This window comes from Cetorhinus maximus, chromosome 5 (assembly GCF_964194155.1).
Source record: "Cetorhinus maximus chromosome 5, sCetMax3.hap1.1, whole genome shotgun sequence".
NCBI classification, from domain to species: domain Eukaryota; kingdom Metazoa; phylum Chordata; class Chondrichthyes; order Lamniformes; family Cetorhinidae; genus Cetorhinus; species Cetorhinus maximus.
Genome location: NC_135883.1, coordinates 50,880,506 through 50,904,742, shown reverse-complemented (window position 1 = coordinate 50,904,742; position 24,237 = coordinate 50,880,506). Strand labels below are relative to the sequence as shown.

Genomic DNA, 24,237 nt, shown 5'->3' with positions numbered 1-24,237 from the left:
GTGTGTCTGCTGCTCTTGTCATTCTAGATGGTAGTGGTTGTGGGTTTAGAAGGTGCTGTCTAAGGAGCCTTGGTGAGTTCCTGATGTGCATCTTGTAGATGGTACACATTCTGTTGCTATGCGTCAGTGGTGGAGGGAGTGAATGTTTGTGGATGTGGTGCCAATCAAATGGGCTGCTTTGTCCTGGATGGTGTCATGCTTCTCGAGTGTTGTTGGAGCTGCACTCATCCAGGCAAGTGGAGAGTATTCCATCACCCCCTGACATGTGCCTTGTAGATGGTGGATAGGTTTTGGGGAGTCAGGAGGTGAGTTACTCATTGCAGGACTACTAGCCTCTGACCTGCTCTTGTAGCCAAAGTACTTACATGGCTAGTCCAGTTCAGTTTCTGGTCAATGGTAACCTCCAGGATGTTGATAGTGGGGGATTCAGCAATGGTAATGCCATTGAATGTCACAGGACAATGGTTAGATTCTCTCTTGTTAGAGATGATCTTTGCCTGGCACTTGTGTGGCATGAATGTTACTTGCCACTTGTCAGCCTAAGCCTGGATATTGTCCAGGTCTTGCTGCATTTGGACATGGACTGCTTCAGTATCTGAGGAGTCACGAATGGTGCTGAATATTGCGCAATCATCAGTGAACATCCCTACTTCTGACCTTATGAGGGAAGGAAGGGAGCAGCTAAAGATGATTGGGTCAAGGACTCTACCCTGAGGAACCCCGCAATTAATGTCCTGGAGCTGAGATGACTGACCTCCACAACCACAACCATCTTCCTTTGTGCTAGGTATGTCTCCAACCAGCAGAGAGTTTTCCCCCTGATTCCCTTTGACTCCAATTTTGCTTCGGCCCCTTGATGCCACACTCTGTCAAATGCTGCCTTGATGTCAAGGGCAGTCACTCTCACCTCACTTCTGGACTTCAGCTCTTTTGTCCATGTTTGAACCAAGGCTGTAATGAGGTCAGGAGCTGAGTGACCCTGGCAGAACCCAAACTGAGCATTATTGATAAGTAAGTGCCACTTCTAGGCGCATTGATGACCCCTTCCATCGCTTTACTGATGATAGAGAGCAGACTGATGGGGCGGTAATTGGCCGTGTTGGATTTGTCCTGCTTTTTGTATATAGGACATACCTGGGCAATTTTCCACATTGGAGGGTAAATGCCAGTGTTGTAGCTGTACTGGGACTGCTTGGCTATGGATATTACCCAGATATTATAAGGGTCTGGTGGTCTCTTCAAAGAATTGTATTTTCTCACTTTCAGAAAATACAAGAGAGGTGGGTTCTTAAATTGTACGCAGAAGACTACAAAAGACATTATGCTCTACTAGCTTATTTATAAGTTTATTAAAGAACCGTTCAAAACTTTAAAGTGCATAAGTACGTTGCAAAGTTAATGACTACAGAAAGACGAAAAACATAGGCCGGAATTTTCCGTTCTCCTTGGCATCGGCTGTCATGGCGGGCGTGAGTAGACAACATGGCAGGATGGCCAAAAATCAGTTTCAAGGTATCGTGAAACCAGTTTTCAATCGTCCGCTCCACCCGTCAATGGCAGGCTGCGTTTCCCATCGCCAGACATCGGGAACGTCATTTTAATACATCTGCTTATGATTATAAACCCAGTTCGGCGGAATCATCGCCCCCTCCAGTGGACCATCCTGGCAATCACGCCAATGTGTTTCACAACTGTACATAAGCGACGTGCACCAGGTGAGCTGCACTTCGCTCGGGACTTCAAGAGTTGTTTGTCTACCTTGTTTTGGGCACAGTCATCAGCGCCGGGCTTCGCAGGCACCACCACATCACTTTTCGGGAGGCTCACAGCCAGGTCTCTACCTACCAGACCATCCGTAAGTTGGGGGTGGCTTTTCAATGGCTGCTGGGTCAGGGCTTGTTTGGGGAAGGGGAGACAAGGCCTCAGGCAAGGGAAGAGGCTGCAGGATGAGAACTATTCTGTGTGAGAGGGTGGGTGGTGATGTCCTTTGAGCAGGCAATGGCTGAGATACCAGTGAATGTGTGATGGCCTTGTGAGTTGAGAGTGATGAGATAGTTGCCTTACCCTAATGGCACGGATGACATCATTCATCCTCGTTCTGCACTGGATGGCCAACCTCTTCTGTGCAGTGTTGGCACTGATCACCACTGCCACTGCCTCCCAAGCCAGAATGGTGCGATTGCTGGATCTCCTGTGGCCAGAGTGGAGGACGGAGGGCATCACGGCGGGCCTCCAAAAGCCATTCCAGTGACGGGTCACTGAACTCTTCTTGGCTTTCAGGGCCATGTCTTCACTGGAGCAGTCCTGGGCTGCAAGCATTGAGAACTGTGTACACCCGGAGTGACGAAACGGTGTGATAACAGCGTGGCGGGCTATTCAGAGGCTGCCCGCCAGCGAGACGGCGTGTTTCCTGTGGCTGCATAATTAATGAGGCGGGAAGTGGACAATACAGCGTGAAAAGCCGCCATTGTGGCCGGAAGGTAAAACATCATTTTCCCTGTCTGTTAATGCACTTAGTGTAAATCCGGGACAATTTCGCCCATAGTCTTATTTCCAATATAGAATCCAGTGAAGACGACTTTAAATATTTGATGTATATCCATCAATGATTTTAGCATTAGCATTGTATTTTGAAGTGCCAAAACTATTCATGTTTTGAGAACTTGATTTGCAATTCATGAGTTGCCAGAGGTGCCAGACAATGGTCCACATGTTACATCAGATGTGTTTGAAATATTATTGTGTAAGAATGGAGTCAAACAAACCCTAATACTACCATATCATACAGCATCAAATGGTGCTGCAGAAAGAAGTGTACAGGTTGTTTAGAGGCCTTTGCAGAAGTATTTGCTGGGTGACAGCTAAACAGTAATTTCCAAGTTTCTCTTCAACACAGGCTAGACAATTTTCTGTTCTCTTACAGAATGACCCCACAGTTTACAACAGGTTGCTCGCCTTACGAGTTATTGTTTAAACATGCTCTTAGGACAAGGTTTAGTTTACTTAAGCCTTTCATAAATAGCAAAGTAGGAGAAAAGCAAGACAAAACAAAGGTGAGCTATGATACACCAGGCATGCTGCTCAAAAGGTCATGGTGAAAAGTCACTGAGGTGGTAAAGAGAAGCATGTGATTGGAGTTGTTATAAAGAGATGCGGTGCATTCACATATCTATTGAAGACCGGAGGGAGACTCTGTCATTGTGATGTAGGTCATTTGCTTGAAAGAGGAAATCTGACAAAGGGAGAGTATAAGAAACCTCCTACAGTCCAAGTTCTTCCTACAGCCCAAAGTGAACGTCACAAAATAACTGAAAGTTTGCTGGTCTCAGAGAATCCACTGATAGAGCAAAGTGAGCCAGGGTCTTTGATTAAGACAAATCAATAATGTCACAGTCCCTGTCATTAAGTGGAGATGGTGATCAAAGTCAAAGTTCAGATTTGACGGTCAGAGATGTTGAGAGAGCAGAGTCAAGCTAATGGAAATGGAAGGAGATATCCAGACAGAAAGAGAGAGAAGCTGGATAGGTTAATTGAATGTACATAAGAAGGAAGAAGAAAAAAGTTGTATTTTTCATTACTTATCAAATGATAATACTTTTGTTAAACACATACCAGTGTTAAGGAAAACCTTTTTTACATGTAAATTACCCTGGTAGTATTAATTACATATGTGTTTTGTTTGTGTTTACAGTAGAAAAACAAGAATCCAATCCAAGTTTCTGGTATTGTAAATGTTGGTTTAGTCATTTTTATTCTGGGAACTTATGTACAGCTACTATTGTATGTTTTAACGTATAAGCTTTTTTTTTAAAGCGGGGAGGGAGTGTAGTATTGCAAGGTCTGAGCATTTTGCTATATTGCCCTCTCTGTTGGTGAGGTGTATATAAAGTTAGTTCAATAATGGTTGCCTCCAGTTCAGCATATGTTAGTCTCCACTTGCTTGAATGAGCGCTGCTCCAACAACGCTCAAAAAGCTCAACACCATCCACAACAAAACAGCCCACTTGCTCCGCACTCCATCCACCACCTCATACTCCCATCAATGGCACTGTTAAAGGGCTTGGGAAATGGGGAGGGTCATGAGTCCGAACACAACAGTCCCAATCTTACCAGCTGCATTGCGGAAGTGGGCACTTTAGACTCCTAACAATTGTGATGAAGTCAGGTCGGCTTCTGAAGGCAACATGGTTCACGCCAGCTCAGAGGTGTCATGAACCATCAGGGATCCTTAGCATGGAGTCAGGAGCCTTTTGATAGCTAAGTTCAAAAGGTTTTGAAAACTCCACATAAAAATAATGTAATGCTGTATAAGTTAAATATATTTTTAATGCAGTGATTGATGATGGGGATTTGTTCTTAAAACATAAGTGACTATTAAATTGACCAGCATTGTGAAAGTGGAAGAGAGTTTGGATGCATTAGAGTGCTTCATCCAATGGATAAAGTGCTCTTCTGCATGGAATGATAGTGATATTCAGATTTGACTGTGATTTAATCATTTCATTGCATCACAGCTCAGATATCTGATCCGCTGCTTTAAAACTTGATTTCAAAAGCTTTAATGCATTCATCACTGGAGGTTTTGTTGATAGAGTTATGCAATGGAATCCCATTTTGAATGTCTGGATGCGGCGCAAACCTCACAAGTTGATTCATTTCAGCAGGGGATGTTGAAACAGTTATCAAGGGGACTGGGAGTTTGTTATCTTGACAGTTTTATGACTACTTATTAGGATAAAGGATTTTTGAAGTGGTTTTTGAATGACAATTTCTTTATCTGGACAGTTTTATAAGCATCTCAAAAACTTTCCTATGTTCTTATAGGTGTCAAGAGTTCTGTACAGAGTGGATATTGGGCGAGTGGAAATGGTGAGGTGTATGGAGATGAGTGAATTGGCATGAAGAAGATGAGGGGATGAAGGAGCATAGGGGATATGGATGGCTTGGGCCATATGGAGGGGGTATAGGGGGGGTGAAGGTGCTAGAGTGTGTGAGGATTAGGGTTAGGGTTACGTACATCTACAGAATTGGGCCAATGTCCCAGCAAACAGAAGCGGGTCTTCTAATCAGGCTGCCTTGCATCTGTCCACTTCAGTTTCCACTTCTGCCCTGCTTCGGGAGATGGCAGTCCTGACTCCAGCCTGCCACAACTCTGTAGCATGAAAAAGCTGTGCATGTGCACAACCACTCAGGAGGCGGGATTATGATGGCAGAAAATGGCCTGATTTCCAATTCCTGCCCGAAAGGGGAAATCCTTTGTTTTAAAACACTTTAATTTATACATTGAAGCAGTTAATCTCAGTTAATATTATAGTTATAAAGTTACTCATGTCAGGAATAATGTCATAATATTAGCAAACAATATGCTTTTCAATATGATGTTTTAAAACTTCAGCTTGAATTTTATCTTTTTTCCCATTTGTTCTCTTTATCATTTTCCTTTACATTATTTATTGTAGAAGTAAACTTCAAATATTCTTTTCTCCTGTGCCTATACTGTTCAGGAGTTTGGAACAACATTACCAAATTCGATTACACCTTAGCCTAAAGACTTCTTCCAAAGTGTAGTCTTCTAACTAATCATGAGTCAGGTAATACAGTTTACCTGGTCCTCTCATTATAACAGCCTAATTAAATTTTGACATGTTTTCTCCACACATCTTCACCAATATGTAGCACTAACAACAGAGCTCATAAGTGGATTCATCAAGTTTTGTTTTCCATTAGTTAAGTCCGGTTATTGTATTCTAGTCAATTCTGAGAAAGCCTTAACAAAAACGAAAACAAAAGTACCTGGAAAAACTCAGCAGGTCTGGCAGCATCGGTGGAGAGGAGCACAGTTGAGGTTTCGAGTCCACATGACTCTTCAACAGAACACTCTGTTGAAGAGTCATGCGGACTCGAAACGTCAACTGTGCTCCTCTCCACCGATGCTGCCAGACCTGCTGAGTTTTTCCAGGTATTTTTGTTTTTGTTTTTGTTTTGGATTTCCAGCATCCACAGTTCTTTGCTTTTATCTCTGAGAAAGCCTTGTTCAGATCCTGGAAGTTCATAGATGCACAGCAAGAGCCCAGCAATAACTGGTCATGTAGAATCATGTAAGACCCATTAAAATATACAATATGTGCCATTCTACTGAAATGAAAATGAGTGGATGACTAAACAATCTGTAAATATTGAATATATCTACAATCAGAATAACAAATCACACAGTGACTTTAATGCCAATATGTTAATAATTTACACCAATAATTTATCAACTAAATAGGTCAAAATTAATGCTTCACTTGAAGGCTTCGTGTTAAACAAATAGCAGAACAAATAGTTAAATAAATAATTAAATAAATAATTCAATCAGTAACAAGATTAATTATATTTCAGTTGTTTGCTTTTAAGTTTCTTATATATTGTTTGCACAATAGTTTAATGAATATAAGTTTGTAAAATGAAGAATGGATAAAACACAACATACTGATCCAGATCTGGAGAGGAATACATCTTGCTGAGTCTCTTCGACGAGTTTGTTGGCAATTCGTTCCACTGGGGCAAGCTATAAAAGTCATACGTTGTATTATTATTTTAGCCCATGTTATCTCTTGATACAGGATATACTGCATTCGTTGCATTGGGCCAAAGAAAAATTATCCCTTGTGCTGCCTAGCTTTAATTCAAATTGTAGTTTCTATGCTCAATTTAATTTATGACATATCTGCTACATAAGGACAGGATTGTTTTCTAGACTAATAGCTTAATTTCATTTGAGGAAATTAATCTAATGCACTCCAAAATGCAACAAAGAACAATTAAAAAATACTACATGCAACAGAATGCACAGTGTACATAGCAAGATATTTACAACTATATCCAAATGCAAATATTGTTTTGGGTTCAGGTTTCATATAATGCACCATTGGATCTTAGAACCACCATTAGAATACAAGGACTTTGAATTTTCTTCTTTTAAATCAGGATACCCTGCTTGCGGTTGAAGGCTCATTTGTTGCACACTAGTGCCCTACAGACCTCAAACAGCACATGAAATAAACAGATACAACACAAGTCTAAGGGGTACAGACACAGACAATTACAGACTGCTGCACACAAACAACTGTCAGTTTGAAAGGTATAAAGGAGAAAAGACAAAAAATGATTGTAAAGGGCCAATTTATAATTTCAGCTTTCTCCAATTTTATCAAGATTCTAATTATCTTTTTTAAAAATAAATTAAATGAACAATCTTCAACACCACTAATTTTGGCCTGTAAATAACAATTAAAAATGAATGTGTTACTGTCATCTCTGAATGAATTGAGAGTGTTTTGAAATGCAGGAGAAAACAGGGAAATAAGGAAGTTGCTGTAGGGTGCAGCTGTTACTGCTGACATTTATTGAATCCTGGCACCACAGACCATCTAGAGGTAAAGAGTCTGTTTCAACTCTGCAGATATCTTAACCAGTTAATTGGGCCTTTTGAAATTTTCAATAAAACATCCATGAAAAAGCAAAATATTCAGACCTAAGTATGATCAAGTAGAGAAATGAGTTTAAATGAGTGAGGTCACTGATTCATACGGTCCAACAAACATGAGCTTTTTGAAGTGGTTTGAAGTGCTGGAATATTGAATGTAGGCCCCTTGGCTATAGGGAGCACAACAGTGAAGCATGGCTGTGACCTCACCCAACAACAGGAACAACTCAATTTAGTTCAGAAGCACTTATACGAGGACAAGGGAGAATCAGAAGTTTTAAGGGAAGATCAGCTGTGTGGCTTCCCTATTCTGTATTTTCATTTTGTGACTCCCAAGCTGACAGACTCCCCAGCATTCAACAGCTTTGCATTTCCTTCCTTTTGCTGGATTGACTACTCAGCAGAGATCCTGGATTGAAGCCAGGAATCTAGTTAGTTTGCCTTTACCCAATGTATCGGTGTAGTGATCAAAGGTATAACCTTTCCTACTGCCTTTAGGAGGTCACGTGACTGTTCAGACGAATGAGCTCTAAGTGTGGGTAATCCTGGGGGTAGACCTTTCCTAGTCATGGACCTGTTTCAAACACATAGCTTCTAAAAGAGTTCTGTAAATAAAGTTATCTGTTTCAGGTAAGAAACCTGTTTGGTACATCAAGTTCATTACATCTGGCAACTTACATAGCGAAGTTCAAACAGTTGACTGAGCACTGCAACTTCAGAGACACATTCAATGACATATTGCGGGACCGATTAGTTTGTGGAGTTCATGATGATGCCATTCAGCGTCGTTTACTCACAGAAGTTAACATCGATTTGAAATGTGCCACGGAAATAGTGCTATCAATGCAAAGTGCTGCAAGAGACTCGCAGGATTTACAGAGTGTGCAACATGGCGCTGTTCTTCAGTTGGAGCCAGAGCCTACTGCCAGGCATGCCGCGAAAACCAGAGAGACAGCTGCAAAACAGGAGACAGTCTCTGCTGTGTGAGAAATGAAAAGGCCTAGTGGAAGCATTTCAGCAGTGATTCAGAAATTAATCTGCTGCAGGTGTCGGGGTAACCATGTACCAGAAACCTGCAGATTTAAAGGAGGCAGAATGCCACAAAAAGCACATGTAATAAAGCAATGCAGGGCGAAATCAAGACAGTCCATAAGGCAGCAGACCAAGATGACTGAAGTGCACAATATAACAGAACCAGAAGCTGCCGATGCTGATATCTATTCCCTGTACAATGTCAAAGCAGTAAAAACTGAACCAATAACTGTCACCCATCGAGTGAATGGGAGGCCTCTAGCCATAGGGGTTGACACACGAGCCTCAGCCACAGTGGTGGGAGAACACACATTTAAATATCTAAACGAAGGTACTGAGCCACTGAATCTGGAGCAAATCACAGCTCAACTGAAGACATACAATGGAGGGTCAATACAGGTAAAAGGCATCGCCACAGTATCTGTGTCCTAAAGGCAACAGTCAGCCCAGCTTCCAATGATCATAGTGACAGGCAAAGGACCAAGTCTTCTGGGACGAGACTGGTTACAAAAAATTAAGCTCAGCTGGTCTGAAATATTTCAAGTGAGAACAGGAGGAGTTGCTGAACTGCTAAGGAAACACGACCGTGTATTTTGTGATGAATTGGGAAAGATAAAAGGCTTGCAAGCAAAAATACATGTCGATTTGGAGGCGACACCCAAATTTTTTAAGGCTAGACCTGTGCCTTATGCCACAAAGGAGAAGGTGATGCAGAACTGTGCCACTTAGAGAAGCTAGGCATCATCCAGCCAGTCCAAGTTTCGGAATGGGCAGCCCCCATCGTCCCTGTGATGAAACCTGGTCAAACTATTAGCATTTGAGTACTACAAATTAATTGTGAACAAGGCAGCTTAACTATCTTGAGGATAGAAGATTTGTATGTAAAACTAGCTGGAAGCAAATCCTATACCAAACTGGACATGAGCCATGCATACCAACAGCTAGAGCTGGACAGCATCTAGAGGGTATGTAACCATCAACACGCACAAGGGCCTGTATCAATATATGCGCCTACCCTTTGGTGTATCATCTGTATGTGCGATTTTCCAAAGGACCGTGGAAAGCCTATTGCAAGGACTTCCCCGGGTGGTAATGTACCTGGATGATGTCTTGACCACAGGGTCACCGGAAGCCGAACATTTGGCCAGCCTAGAAGAGGTTTTAAGAAGATTTTGGAAGCTGGTGTATGATTGAAGAAAGAGAAGTGTACTTTCCAAGTGCCAGAAATCACTTGCTTGGGTCACCGAGTGGACGCCATGGGGTTGCATCCAGTAGAGGAGAAAGTCAGGGCAAATCAAAGAGGCGCCTCTCCTACCAGTGTCACTGAACAAGTCTTTTTTGGGCATAACTTATTATATAGTTGCTTCTTGTCAAACATGTCAACAGTGTTAGCCCCTTTACGCTTACTATTGAAAATGGTCATGGAATTTACAAGAAGCCTTTGTGAAAGTTAAGAAGCTATTACACTCATCATGTTTACTGGTACATTATGACCCATCAAAAGAATTAATATTAACCTGTGATGCACCTCCTTATGACGTGGGAGCTGTGTTGTCACACAGGGTGGAAGATAGTTCTGAAGGGCCAATCAGCAATGTCTCCAGAACCCTCTGTGCAGCCGAGAAGGGTTATTCACAACTTGAAAAGGAAGGTTTATCAGTGATATTTGGAGTGAAGAAATTCCATCAGTATCTGCATGGACAACATTTCAGCATAGTGTCGGGCCATAAACCATTAATGGATGTGCCTGGTTGTGCACTGAAGCTCTGCCAAGCATGGTTCTCTTCCCTGCGAAGGGACGATGAATCTTGATCCCCACAACAAGATTCCATCTTGACAACTTAACTCTGTTTTTCGGGCAAGGAATGGTCTCATCTCTTCGGACACTGGTGAATTTGACCACCCTTGCAATACCAGGTCTCGGAGTTTTGACAAAATTGGACCCCTGTTTGTCCAATTCCTTATTTGCTTCGCACACAGAGGCGAGGAGTCCAAGAAATTCAGTACAAGCACAATTTCTTCTTGTGGCATCCACTCGGTGACCCAAGCAAGTGATTTCTGGCACTTGGAAAGTACACTTCTCTTTCTTCAATCATACACCAGCTTCCAAAAATCTTCTTAAAACCTCTTCTAGACTGGCCAGATGTTTGGCTTCCGATGACTCTGTGGTCAAGACATCATCCAGGTACACAACTACCCGGGGAAGTCCTTGCAATAGGCTTTCCACGGTCCTTTGGAAAATCGCACATGCAGATGATACACCAAAGGGTAGGCACATATATTGATACAGGCCCTTGTGTGTGTTGACGGTTACATACCCTCTAGATGCTGTCCAGCTCTAGCTGTTGGTAAGGATAAAGCCATTCTGCCCATAGCCTCAGCAAGAATTCAACGTTGGGCATTGATATTATCTATGTATGAGTATACCTTAATCCACCATCCTGTCTTGCATATTGCAAATGCGGATGCACTCAGTCGTCTCCCATCACCAGATAGCATTGTACATGCTCCAGTGCCACAAGAAGAACTTGTGCTTGTACTGAATTTCTTGGACTCCTTGCCTGTGTGCACGAAGCAAATAAGGAATTGGACAAACAGGGATCCAATTTTGTCAAAAGTCTGAGACCTTGTATTGCAAGGGTGTTCGAATTCACCAGTGTCTGAAGAGATGAGACCATTCCATGCCCGAGAAACAGAGTTAATTTGTCAAGATGGAATCTTGTTGTGGGGATCAAGATTCGTCGTCCCTTCGCAGGGAAGAGAACCATGCTTGACAGAGCTTCAGTGCACAACCAGGCATATCGAAGGTTCACGTAAGCATCTTCATCTATGTCTGGTGGCCAGGCATTGACAGTGACATTGAAAACATGGTCAAGCACTGTCTCCAGTGTCAGCAACAACAGAAGGTGCCTGTTTCAGCTCCACTGCATCCATGGGATTATGTAGGTCCATTTTTAGGTACCATGTTTTTATTGATCATAGATGTGCATTCTAAGTGGATGGATGTGATGAAGTTAGATCACTGACATTGAGCACAACTATTGAAAAGCTGCACCAATGTTTTGGCCGACATGGCCTACCGGAAATCATTGTTTTGGATAACGACACTGTCTTCACTAGTACGGAATTTCAGAGATTCATGAGTTTAAATAGGAAATGTAAAAAAAAACTAAAGGGGGAGGAAATGTAGTGATTGAAGGTGTGACCATTCCTACTGATTTTAGGGGGGGTCTTGTGATTATTTGGACGAATGAGCGTGAGGGGTGGAGATTTCTGATTATGGACCTGTTTCAAGTATGTAGCTTCTGAAAGAGCTCTGTATTAAGGTTATCTGTTTCAGGTAAGAAACCTGTCCAGTGCATCAAGTTCATTACAATCGGGGAGGATAGAAAGAAACTCTTTCGAGTTATCAACAGTCACAGATTGCAACTCTTTTGAGTACAATCACAGTTCTTAGTTTCCAGGAGTGGGACATGAACCCACAACCCTCTGATTCAAAGGCGAGGGTGCTATGAACTGAGCCACAGCTGACACCTCCCGAGGATAGAAAGAATGGGGATGGAGGGGAGGAGCCTGTTAATGTTTTGACAATTGAGTGCCTGCGCTAGGTGTGATTAAAGCAGCTGATACTAACTGGGGAAAGATTAAGGGGCACTTATATAACAACCAATATAACAACCTGTGTGGGGGAAAAGCTGTGTGAAAGGGATAAGTAGTCTGCACTTATACTGGGTTTTGCGAATAAACCTCTGTTGAAGACAGACTAGCTTCAGCTTCTTCCTTGGCCAGATCCATGTTCACTGAATTAACATGGTAGCAGAGAAGTCATATCATTCTGTGGAGGCTGGAAGCTGAATAAGGGATTTTTGTCTCTCTATTTACAAAAGTAATGCTCACTGCAGCCTCTAGTGTGAACTGGCTGAGACCCGATGCTTTGATTATCTACCAGTTATTTCAGAGTCTGAACTGTATTAGGAGTGAAAAAATGAAGTGGAATTGTGGACTCGGGTTATCTCGTTGTCCAAGGGGAAGCAAGGTATGGCTTTGGCTTTGTGACTACCAGGAAAACGTAAGATTAGGAGTAAAGTATTTTCGGAGTTGGATGCGGGTGACTTGGGGCGGCATCAGCCTAGATTTACACAACGTGCAGTAGTGGGCAGGAAAAAGGATGTTTTACCCTCCGGCCACAATGGCGGGTTTTCACGCTGTTTCATCCACTTCCCACTGCATTCCGCCTCATTGATAATGCATTCCCAGGAAACATGCCGGTTCGCTGGTGGGGCGGCCTCTGATTCGCACGCCCCACCATCACCTCAGGCCTTCAGTAATCAGAGCGCCATATTTAAGGGGCACCCCTGCACAGAGCTAGCTCTAAGGGATTGGAAGCTGCTGCAAAGTTATGGCTGCCAAAGGGATGAAACATGCTGTCCCCAGATTTAGCGATGCCTTCCTCAGGCACCTACTGGATGCAGTGGAGGCCCGCCGTGAAGTCCTCCAAACCCACTCTGGGCGAAGAGCAGCAAGCAAGGTGACAAATCCAGCACAGGAAGCGGTGGTCAGCGCCAAAGCCTTGCATAAGAAGACAGCCAGGCAGTGCCAAAAGAGGATCAATGATCTTCTCCGTTCCACCAGGGTAAGTCAATCTTCTCATCACTCTCAACTCACACACTCATAAACCCATCACACTCCACAGGGATCTCTCACTCACTGCCAGTTCAAGCAACATCACCATTCACTGTCTCACACACACCCTCATCTGTCCTGCAGATCATGTCCTCATCCCCTCCATGGCACCATTCAGCACCCACAAACATGCCAGGCATCCTTCTCGTCTGGCCTGGCAGGCATTCTGCTTACATTCTCTCCATCTGTCTTCATGCAAGGCAAGCTGGCACACAACAAAAGGGAGAGGTCACACACTGGTGGAGGAATGCCTGACATAGAGTTCCTCACAGACGTTGAAAATAGAGTCATCCAGCTGGCCGGTGAGGATCTGGACCTGTCCTGTGCTGACGGTGAGGTCGGCAGTTCTCAACCAAGTGAGGATCCAGCAGTGTGACATCCATCAGACAACCATGTTGTGAGTGATGTGTCCTGATCTGCATTCCCCTGCCATGCACTAATTATCTCTCCCTGCTTTTGCAGGCACATCTGCGAAGCAGCCGAGGGGGACCACGACTCAGGACTTCAACTCAAGCCCCGAAGACACCTTGGAAGAAGAATCTGATGACACCATAATTGAAGTCCCATCACAGCGCTCACCCATACCTTCCACCAGCATAGAGACACACACCTTGGTGGGACCTAGTTCTAGAGTAGCCTCAGGGTCACAATCTGGCGAGCACATCGCACTGTCTTGATCTACAGCAGGAGGTGGCAGGGTCTCCCAGATTTCCGGCACTTGGAGGACTGCTGGAGGCCATAAATCTGCTGAGTCCGAGTTAGATGAGGAGCCTCTGGACTCGGTCATACCTCAGTTGCTGGAGCTGCAAACACAAGCTCAGGATAATCAGGAAGAGATGTCCACTGCATCCTCAGATTGCAAGGCACGATGGAGGAATCTGTCTGCCTTTAGTCTGAGGTGATAGCGCCGGCATGCCAATGCACCGAGGTCAACACTGGTAGGATGGCGGCCGCCATGGACACCTTGGTCCAGGACATCAGTCCTGCACGGGCTGAACCCCATCATTGACGCCATAGTTGACCTCCAACAGTGTCAACACGAGAGAGGTATGAGTCAGCTTGATCTCACTCTAGCTTCCCCTTCTCCTCAAGGAGTTAGCCAGGGGCCCTCGGGCACCCATAGGGTGGAGAATCAGCAGATGGTCACCCTGGGGCCATCCACCCAGGTGACTCTAGGAGTGTCCGGCCCATCCGATTCCCCACTTCCTGTGATCCCAACAGCTCCAGCTCCACAGGTTGAGGAGGATGCCACTGCCACACAGCAGGACCCCGAAAGCAGGCCGGGGCCTCCAGGTCTCAGCCCTCCAGAGGGCACCAGCAAAGCTCATCACAGACAGTGGTAATCAGCTGGCTGCCTCCGCCTCCGCTGTGGATGTTGGGGGAGCACCAAGACATAGCGGCAGGGATAGGAAGGTTAAGAAGAATTAGTTGCACAGTCTGGGCACGGGTGTTAATCACTTGTACATAATGTTCACTATTGTAAGTAAACTCCCAAGAAAGTCTCCTTGCCTGTGGTTCCTTGTTCTGATGAGGAGTGTTCGTGTCACTCAAATGTGAAACCTTGGTTCCTGCACAAGATAAAGGCAGGTGTCTCAGTCCTGGGCCTCTTCACTGTGCAGTGTGTAACCTTCAGGCCAAAGAGATGGTCCGGCCTCACACTCCCTGGACACATTACTGATGCCTGCACCTCGATGATGCTTGTCATTGCTGCCAGAATGTAGCGGGCAGGTGTCACAGTGTTCCATCATTCTCTCTGTGTGCTCTCAGTACCTTTAAGGTGGAGCTGGCCCCCCCCATCTTTTCAGCATCTGTGACCAGTGACACCGTGCTCCTGAAGGGCTCAGGTGCTGAAGGCTAACAAAGGATTAGGTGCATTTAAAGTTTCACGGCTGCATCTGCATGATATACCCCTGATCACAGAGCGCAATCGAGCTTCCCTCAGCCAGACAGGAGTCAGACATTCAAAGAGTCTATGTGAAGGTCTATGGAGTGTCCTCACTGCATGTCGTCATTATCCTCCTGAAATCTAGCGACGATTAGGGCCTCCCCTGCGTCTCCAAGACATGATCCTAAGCACTGAGGGTATCTGCACTGCCATCAGCCACACAGATGTTCACTAATGCAACAAAAACAAATCGTATTGGACTCGAAACATTAACTCTGTCTTTCTCTCCACAGATGTTGTCAGGCCTGCTGAGTTTTTCCAGCATTTATTTTGTTTTTGTTTCAGATTTCCAGCATCCACAGTATTTTGCTGTTCACTAATGCAAGGTGAGGATGTCAGGACTGTTCTCACTGCATCTCGTCATCACCCTCCACGAATCTTGCGGGTATGAGGGCCTCCCGAACATGTCTGCCTTACCTGGACAGTGCGATGGCCTCATCACCGGCATCCTCGCCTTCAAGGACCTCTTCAATGTCATCCCCTTTGAAGTCCTCCTCATCAAAGGATATGTACAGCTCCATCTCCTCCCCAGTTAGGTCCTCCACCGTTGCACTGCCAGGTTATGGAGCACACAGCAAGCGACAATGATGCACGACACCCTCTGGAGACTGTATTACAGTGCTCGACCTGACCTGTCGAGGTACTGGACCTCATTTTCAAAATGCCTATCGTTTGCTCCACCAAAGTCCGGGTCACAGCAAGAGCCTCATTATACTGTCACTCTGCTGCAGTCTGAGGCTGCCATGCAGGCGTCATCAGCCATGTCCTCTGTGGGTAGCCCTTGTCCCAAGGAGCCAACTCTGCAGCCTCTGTGGACCCTGGAAGATGTCAGGAATCTGAGACATACTGAGGATGTAGGACACTCCCTGGGAATCGTGCACAGACCTGTAGAATGTTTGTGGTGGTCACACATCAGAACAAAGAACAAAGAAAAGTACAGCACAGGACCAGGCCCTTCGGCCCTCCAATCATATTGCCCGTCAACTAAAACATTTTACACTTCCGGGGTCTGTATCCCTCTATTCCCATCCTATTCATGTATTTGTCAAGCTGCCTCTTAAACACCACTATCATACCTGCTTCCACCACCTCCTCTGGCAGCGAATTCCAGACACTCACTACAGTGGAGTAAAAAACTTGCCCCGCACATCTTCTCTATAGCTTTCTCCTCTCACCTTAAGTCTATGTCCCCTAGTAATTGACTCTTCCACCCTGGGAAAAAGCTTCTGACTATCTACTCTGTCCATGCCACTCATAATTTTGTAAACTTCTATCAAGTCGCCCCTCAATCTCTGTCGCTTTAGTGAGAACAATCCGAGTTTCTCCAACCTCTACTCATAGCTAATAACCTCCAGACCAGGCAGCATCCTGGTAAACCTCCTCTGTACCCTCTCCAATGCCTCCATATCCTTCTGGTAATGTGGTGACCAGAATTGCATGCAATATTCCAAGTGTGGCCTAACCAAGGTTCTATACAGCTACCGCATGACTTCCCAGCTTTTATACTCAATACCCCTGCATGCCATATGCCTTCCTGACTACCTTATCCACCTGCGTTGCCATTTCAGTGACCTGTGGACCTGTACACCAGATCCCTCTACCCGTCGATGCACTTAAGGGTTCTGCCATTTACTGTATAATTCCTGCCTGTATTAGACCTTCCAAAATCACCAATCCAAAAGACCTCTAAATCACCAGGCTCCATGATCCCGATGTTCTCCTGCAGGATCAAAGAGAGAGATGCATGGGTTAGCATGTGTGTCCTAAGGACCTCTCTTGGTTAAGTCTGAAGACATGCAGGAGACTCCTGGCCACCACTTGGATGACCAGTATGTAGTGCACTCATTGGCTGTCCGAAAACCCATCCACCTCTGCCCCACTCCATTAGGCTGATTGGGGACAGCTTCAGCCATTGGCTTGAAAGGTTCAAACTTTAATAAAGACATTGCAAGGGGTTGTGAGCACCTCCACCAGTGACTGCACCATGACCACCTTTCACAAAGGGATTCCACAACTTGCCCAGTCGCCCAATTGTTCTGCAGCCCCCTAAAACACACAGTAACTTGCAGTCTGTGCCTGAGGGGTGAAATGTTCTGGACCATTTGGTGGCACTTTCATGCTTTTGCATTGCTTAAGTGGGCAGAAAAGCTTGAGAGGCCCGACTCCAAGCATGTCAATGGAGCTGCTGCTGAACAGTCTCAGCTGCGGAAGATTGCTCACTTTTTACAAGCTTTTCCAAGTGCGTGGCTGCTTCCCTCACCCCCCGCCCCCCCGACCCATCATGTGCTTGAGTATTTCCAACAGTCTGTTTGTGCTGCCTTGACCCCAAAGCCCCCACCGGCCTGATCCACACTGGAGCCCTTGCCCCAGCACCACACTGAAAGCCAGCCAGGAAAAAGCAACTTGCCTGTGCCCCCCGTAAATGTGTGACACCTCTTCCTTGATGCCCTAGGGGTGATACTACAAGCGCCGCAGAAGGCTGTGCGCACTCACCTGAGTTCTCCTTGAAGTTCAGGTCGCCAGGTGCATGTCTTTTAAAGGCAGTTGTGAAGCATGCCGTTCTGAAATCACGCTGATGTGGGCAGTAAATTTGACGTTGGTGGGGAGGGGATAATTCTGGTGAGCAGGGCTTATAAATAGATGAAAATGTATTAAAATAACATTTCCAACATGCGGCTGTGAGAAACGGGGCCCACCATTAAGTGGGACGGACAATTGCAAACTGATTTCACAGCTGCATCAAAGCGATTTTTGATCTTCTCGTCATATTATTCTCCCCCACTAGATGCCCAATGCCAACAGGGTCTGAAAATTCTGGCCTAGGACACTGAAGAGGGATTAACTCTTCTATTACAACTTATGGATAGGATTTACCAGAATGATGATCTGTTGGAGGCCTATGAAACATGGTGATCTTTTGATGAAGTTAAGATGGACAATCAGTCCATGGAAGAATCGCAGAACCACACAGTGCAGAAGAGGCCGTTCGGCCCATCAAGTCTGCACTGACACATAAGAAACACCTGACCTACCTACCTAATCCCATGTACCAGCACTTGGCCCATAGTCTTGAATGTTATGATGTGCCAAGTGCTCATCCAGGTACTTTTTAAAGGATGTGAGGCAACTCGCCTCCACCACCCTCCCAGGCAGCGCATTCCAGACCGTCACCACCCTCTGGGTAAAAAAGTTTTTCCTCACATCCCCACTCCTGCCCCTCACCTTGAACCTATGTCCCCTCGTGACTGACCCTTCAACTAAGGGGAACAGCTGCTCCCTATCCACCCTGTCCATGCCCCTCATAATCTTGTACATCTCGAACAGGTCGACCCTCAGTCTTCTCTGCTCCAACAAAAACAATCCAAGTCCATCCAACCTCTCTTCATAACTTAAATGTTTCATCCCAGGCAACATTCTGGTGAATCTCCTCTGCACCCCCTCCAGTGCAACCACATCCTGCCTATAATGTGGTGACCAGAACTGCACACAGTACTCCAGCTGTGGCCTCACCAAGGTTCTATAAAACTCCTTACTTTTGTAATCTATGCCTCGATTGATAAAGGCAAGTGTCCCATATGCCTTTTTCACCACCCCACTAACATACCCCTCTGCCTTCAGAGATCTATGGACACACACGCCAAGGTCCCTTTGTTCCTCAGAACTTCCTAGTGTCATGTTGTTCATTGAATACTTCCTTGCCAAATTACTCCTTCCAAAGTGTATCACCTCACACTTTTCAGGGTTAAATTCCAAGAGTATGGACTTTGATAGGTTGTATAAGAGATTGACAAAGTTTGACCTAGAAATCCCTGAGTCTGTGCTTGCATTCAAGTTGCTGGATTGTGCGCAGGTTTCATATTTAGACAGACTTCTGGTACTGACGAGGGTTCAATTTCATGGAGCAGAGTCTCTTTCAGACAAATGGCTGCTGCCCTAAAATAAAATTTTGGGAAAGCAATCATTTCCAACCACTATCAGGTCACAAACAGGCAGTGATGCAAAGAATGGAGGACTCCATGATTACTGAGTTTCGAGGCCACCTGAATACTAGACGCAGGTGTCAATAGGGAGACGGAGTTGCTGATAGGTCTGAGGAGGGTCACACTTTTAGCCAATTTGTGGATCAAGACAGAAAGCAGGACTGGGATGGCAATCATTGGCGTATGAACCCCCGGAATGCGTGTGGAATGATTAATGGGTGTTTTCATAGTGATTACAAATATCATTACACAGCGAATTGTCCAAAGCACAAAAATCAAGTCTTTGAGGTAACACATGATACGGACAGTTCTGACTCGGAGAACGATAAGGATGACTGGCCTAAAGGAATGGGGACCCTGAGTCCGGGGGTGAGGGTTTTGGTCACCGATTCATTCAACTGTGCGGCGTTGGATAGCAGTTATACCTCTACAGTATGTGGGGTGGATTGGCTCAGCTACTATTTGGAATCGCGAACCTTATGTTGATCTTCCTTGTCTAAAAAATATGAAACTCCACCTGCTTTAGGTTTGAGAATGACAATACACTAAAGTCTTTAGAAAGAGAGAACCCCCGTCAGTACCATGCTGGAATAAGTCTCTTCATTAGCTCTGATGTGGTGTCTAGTGAGATAACTTCTATTGTTGAGCAAGTCCTCAATGAGAAAAGTGCAGATGAAACCAGATACAGAAAATGACAAAGAGTTTGTATTCAGGAAAGTCGTGGCTTTACATTTCACTTCGCTCAGGGCGTCACTGCATACCACTGAGGAAACCAGATGTTCCTCATCGAGAAGTCCAGGCAGCATTGTTGGTTTCACGGAATTAAAGTCTGGCTGACAGGAAAGGAATTATTGGAAATTACTTAGAAAATTCGCACAGCCTTTGTTACAGAAATTACAAGCTCTGCTGCGGGATGCTGGAGTAGTCAACAGGGAATATAAAACTCTTATTGAGCAAGTTACATCTCAATGTGACATTTCTGTCAAATTCCAGAGGATACCAACATGTCCTGTTGTAAGTCTTCCACTGGCCCAAGAATTTCATAACGCAGTGGCAATGAACCTAAAGGTATGGAACAAGGATCGAGGTACTTTTTGTTACTTGGTGAATAAGGCAACTGGATCCAGCCTATCTACGATGATAAATGGCAGGGACAAAGAGACCATTGTAGACAAGGTCATGGAAAAATAGGTTGCTACTGGACAAGGAACACCAATGAAACTTTTGATGAATAATGGAGGAGAATTCGCAAATGATGAATTTCAGGACGTGAGAATTAGAATATTGTAGTCATGAACACTGTGGCTGAGAGCCCATTCAGCAATGGTTTATGTGAGAGGAATAATGCAGTAATTGATGAGATGTTGCATTAGATACTGGCCGACCAACCGACTTGCAAGTTGCAAATGGCACTAGCATGGGCGGTGCATGCAAAAAATTCTTTGCAAATGGTTGTGGGGGGAGGTATAGCCTGTACCAATAGGTATATAGAAGGAATCCAAAATTGCCTTCAGTGCTGTAAGATAGTCCCCCTGCACTACCATTAGTTCTATTTTCTCTGCCCACTTGAATGCATTACATGTAGGCAGGAAAGACTTTATCAAGGCTGAACTTTCAGAAAGAATTCAGAGTGTTGCAACATCGTATCAGGCCTTTAGGTAAGCTTTATTTCCAGTGATCTGGTTTATTACAAGAGAGAGGGGCATAGAGGATGGGAAGGCCCTGGGAAAGTTATAGGACGAGAGGGAAAACAGTGATTATCACAGAATCTTAATGGCACAGGAGGAGGCCATTCGGCTCATCGTGTCTGCACCAGCTCTCCAAATGAGCATTATGACCTAGTGCCATTGCCCTGCCTTTTTCCCATACCCCTGCACATTGTTTCTATTCAAATAATCATCTAATGTCCTCTTGAATGTCTCGATTGAACCTACCTCCACCACACTTCCAAGGTAGTGTATTCCAGACCTGAGCCACTCGTTGTGTGGAAAAGTTTTCTCACGCCACATTTGCTTCTTTTGCAAATCACCTTAAATCTGTGCCCTCTTGTTCTTGATCCTTTTACGAGCAGGAACAGCTTCTCCCTATCTACTTTGACCAGCCCCCTCATGATTTTGAACATCTCTATCAAATCTCCTCCTGGCCTTCTTATCTCCAGGAAGAACATTCCCAACCTCTCCAATCTATCTTCGTAAGTGAAGTTTCTCATCCCTGGAACCATGCTTGTAAACCTCTTCTGCACTCTCTCCAATGTGTTTGCATTCTTCCTATAATGTGACGCCCAGAACTGTACACAATATTCCAGCTGAGGTCTAACTAGTGTCTTATATAAATTCAGCATAACGTCCCTGCTCGTGTACCCTATGCCCCTATTAATAAAGCCCATGATACTATATGCTTTATTAACTGCTCTCTCCACCTGCCCTGCCACCTTCAATGATCCATGCACATATACACCCAGGTCTTTCCGCTCCTGCATCCCCTTCAAAATTTCACCCCTTATTTTTATATTGTCTGTCCATGTTCTTGCTACCAAAATGCATCACCTCACACTTCTCCACATTGAACTTCATCTACCACCTATCTGTCCACTCCACCAACTTGTCTATGTCCTTTTGAAGTTCTACACTGTCGTCCTCACAGTTTACAACACTCCCAAGCTTCGCATCATCCGCAACCTTTGAAATTGTCCCCTGCACACCAAAATCTACATCATTAATATATATCAGGAAAAGCAAAGGTCCCAATACTGACCCCTGGGGAACTCCACTACAAACCTTCCTCCAGCTTGAAAAATATCCATTGACCATTACTCTCTACTTCCTTTTTCTCAGCCAATTTTGTATCCATGTTGCTACTGTCCCTTTTATTCCATGAGTAATAACTTTTCTCAGATGTCTGTTGTGTGGCACTGTGTCAAATGCCTTTTCAAAGTCCATCAACAGCTTTACCCTCATCACTTTTTTCTGTTACCTCTTCAAAAAACTCTAGCAAGTTAGTTAAATACAATTTCCTCTTCAGAAATCCATGCTGGATCTTCCTTATCAACCCATATTTTTCCATGTGACAACTAATTCTATCCTGAATAATTGTTTCTAGAATCTTGCCCACCATTATCTAACATGTGAATTGAACAATAAAAGTAAATTTTCACAGGTCATCAGAATTAATTATAAATTCAGTATCATAAATACTGACAATTTTGATAGAGGATGATGAAGCACCTTATGCATCACATACCCATATATTGTGCAGAGTAGGGCCAGAGGGACAAGATATAATAGCTCATTAGTTAGATGCCAGTAGAGAAACTGGTCATGATGAACAGGGAAAGGCTATTTTATCTAGAGGCCAACCATCCAAATTGGGTTCCCATGTGTCGTATGATCCAGAAGGATCGAATAACTGGATTGGTGCAACAATAATGGGATCAGCAAGGAAATCTACTACAAAATATAAAAATTGGTTGAATGTCCAGGATGATGAAGAAGGAATAAGGGCCATTGGCTGGGAAAATGGGGTGCAACAATAGAAAATAGAGTGCAAGAATGGAACATAAGAAAGCCTAGCTCAAGTTCCAGTAATGGGTCGGACAATGCGTCCTGGTTGAGGAAACATTCACATGTGATGGAAAGGGCCTCACATTGGGTTTTCAGGGGATCTAACAGCTCAGAAAGACTGCAATAGGTGAGTAGAGGTTGAAGTTTGACTAGACAAGACCCAGTGGAATGGAGAATACGGCACCATCCCGACACAGTCCCCATAATCAAAATGTTTATGTAGATGCCAGCAAATTAGGAGATAAAGCCATGCGGGAGGATAAAGAGAGAGAGTTAGATAGTTGGAGAGAGTCTGGCGTGTATTCAGAGGTTCAGGATAGAGGTCAGCCAGCATTATCACATAGATAGAGCTGCACAGAAGAGGTCCTACAGGATGAAGCTTATAAGGCTTAGGGTTTTGGAGAATGCTTAGGAAATAAAGAAGCCAGAGCAGACTTGCCCACAGTGGGAAAGGTATTTTCTTTTTTTTTTTGGCCCTTTTAGTAATGTTTTCTTGAATGTAAGTCAATAAACAAAAAAGCTGCATTTCTGCAGGGGGATCACCTCCAGAGGCAAATATTTCTGCAAACTCCTTAGGAAGTGCCAGATGTAGAAGGAAAACTTTGGAAGTTAAATAAGTATGTCTATGATTTGAACAATGCTTCAAGAGTATGGCACTTTTCAGTTAGGTCAGTTTTGTTAAAGTTGGGCTGTCTCCAACTGAAAGCGGATCCTGCCATGTTTTATTGGTGCCATGATGGAAAACTCTTGGGCATCTTTATGATGCATGTTGATGACTTCTTATGGGGTGGCACTAATGAGTTTGAAAAAAATATTATTGATGGGATTAGAAGAGAATTTAATATTGAGAGTCAGGCTTCCAGAGCCTTTGGGTTGGAAGTAAGGCAATATAGGTCTGATGTCACTTTACATCAACAATCTTACTTAGAAAGTAAGACCCTATCACAGTCAATTGTGCCAAGTCCTGACAAAAAGATGCAGATGCTTCCAAAGCTGAGATGGAGCAGATGCGGAGTCTAGTTGGACAATTGAATTGGCTGGGCACACAGGCAAGACTGCATGCAAGCTTTGATGTCTTAGAACTGAGTACTGTAATGAAACAGCCAAAGGACATTTTAGGGGCAAACAAGACATTCAAAAAATTAAAGATGTAGGCATTTCCTTAAAGTTCTATCTTTGAGTGATCCAAGGAATATAAAATTTATTGTGTTTAGTGATGCTGCTCATGCATCAGGTTTGGTCGGGCCTGAAGACTGGGTGCAGATCAGAGTCAGGCCTGGCGGGGTGGGGGAATGCCGTTTGAAAGTTCCTGTTGGGGGTTGTAGTCCTTTGGGGTGGGGGCAGTCTCTTGGGAGTTAGTTGGGGGAGTCTCAGGAGGGTGGGGGGAGGCCCCTGGGTCTATACAATAGTTACCCAGAAATTAGAAGTGGCTTTTATCCTTCTAACTTTTTCTGGGTAACTATTATTGTAATCCAGTCGGAATCCTCCGAAGTTTGCGATTTAAATCACATTTTCAGATGGGTCCCAATGCAGGGAAATTGCCCAGGGGAGTTTGCACTTCTGGGTAAT

The 24,237-nt window shown here is 44.5% G+C and overlaps 1 protein-coding gene across 2 annotated transcripts in view; it reads right to left on the bottom strand.

Moving 5' to 3' along the window:
• Nucleotides 1-24,237, bottom strand: part of LOC144680646 (regulating synaptic membrane exocytosis protein 1-like) — a 424,723-nt gene that overhangs the window by 91,440 nt on the left and 309,046 nt on the right. The window contains exon 2 of one of the 2 annotated variants that reach the window (XM_078541864.1): nucleotides 6,473-6,550. The exons of the other annotated variant lie outside the window; for it this stretch is intronic. Coding sequence (XP_078397990.1) covers nucleotides 6,473-6,550 — 78 coding nt within the window. The remainder of the gene's footprint in view (nucleotides 1-6,472; nucleotides 6,551-24,237) is intronic. 2 annotated transcript variants of the gene reach the window in all.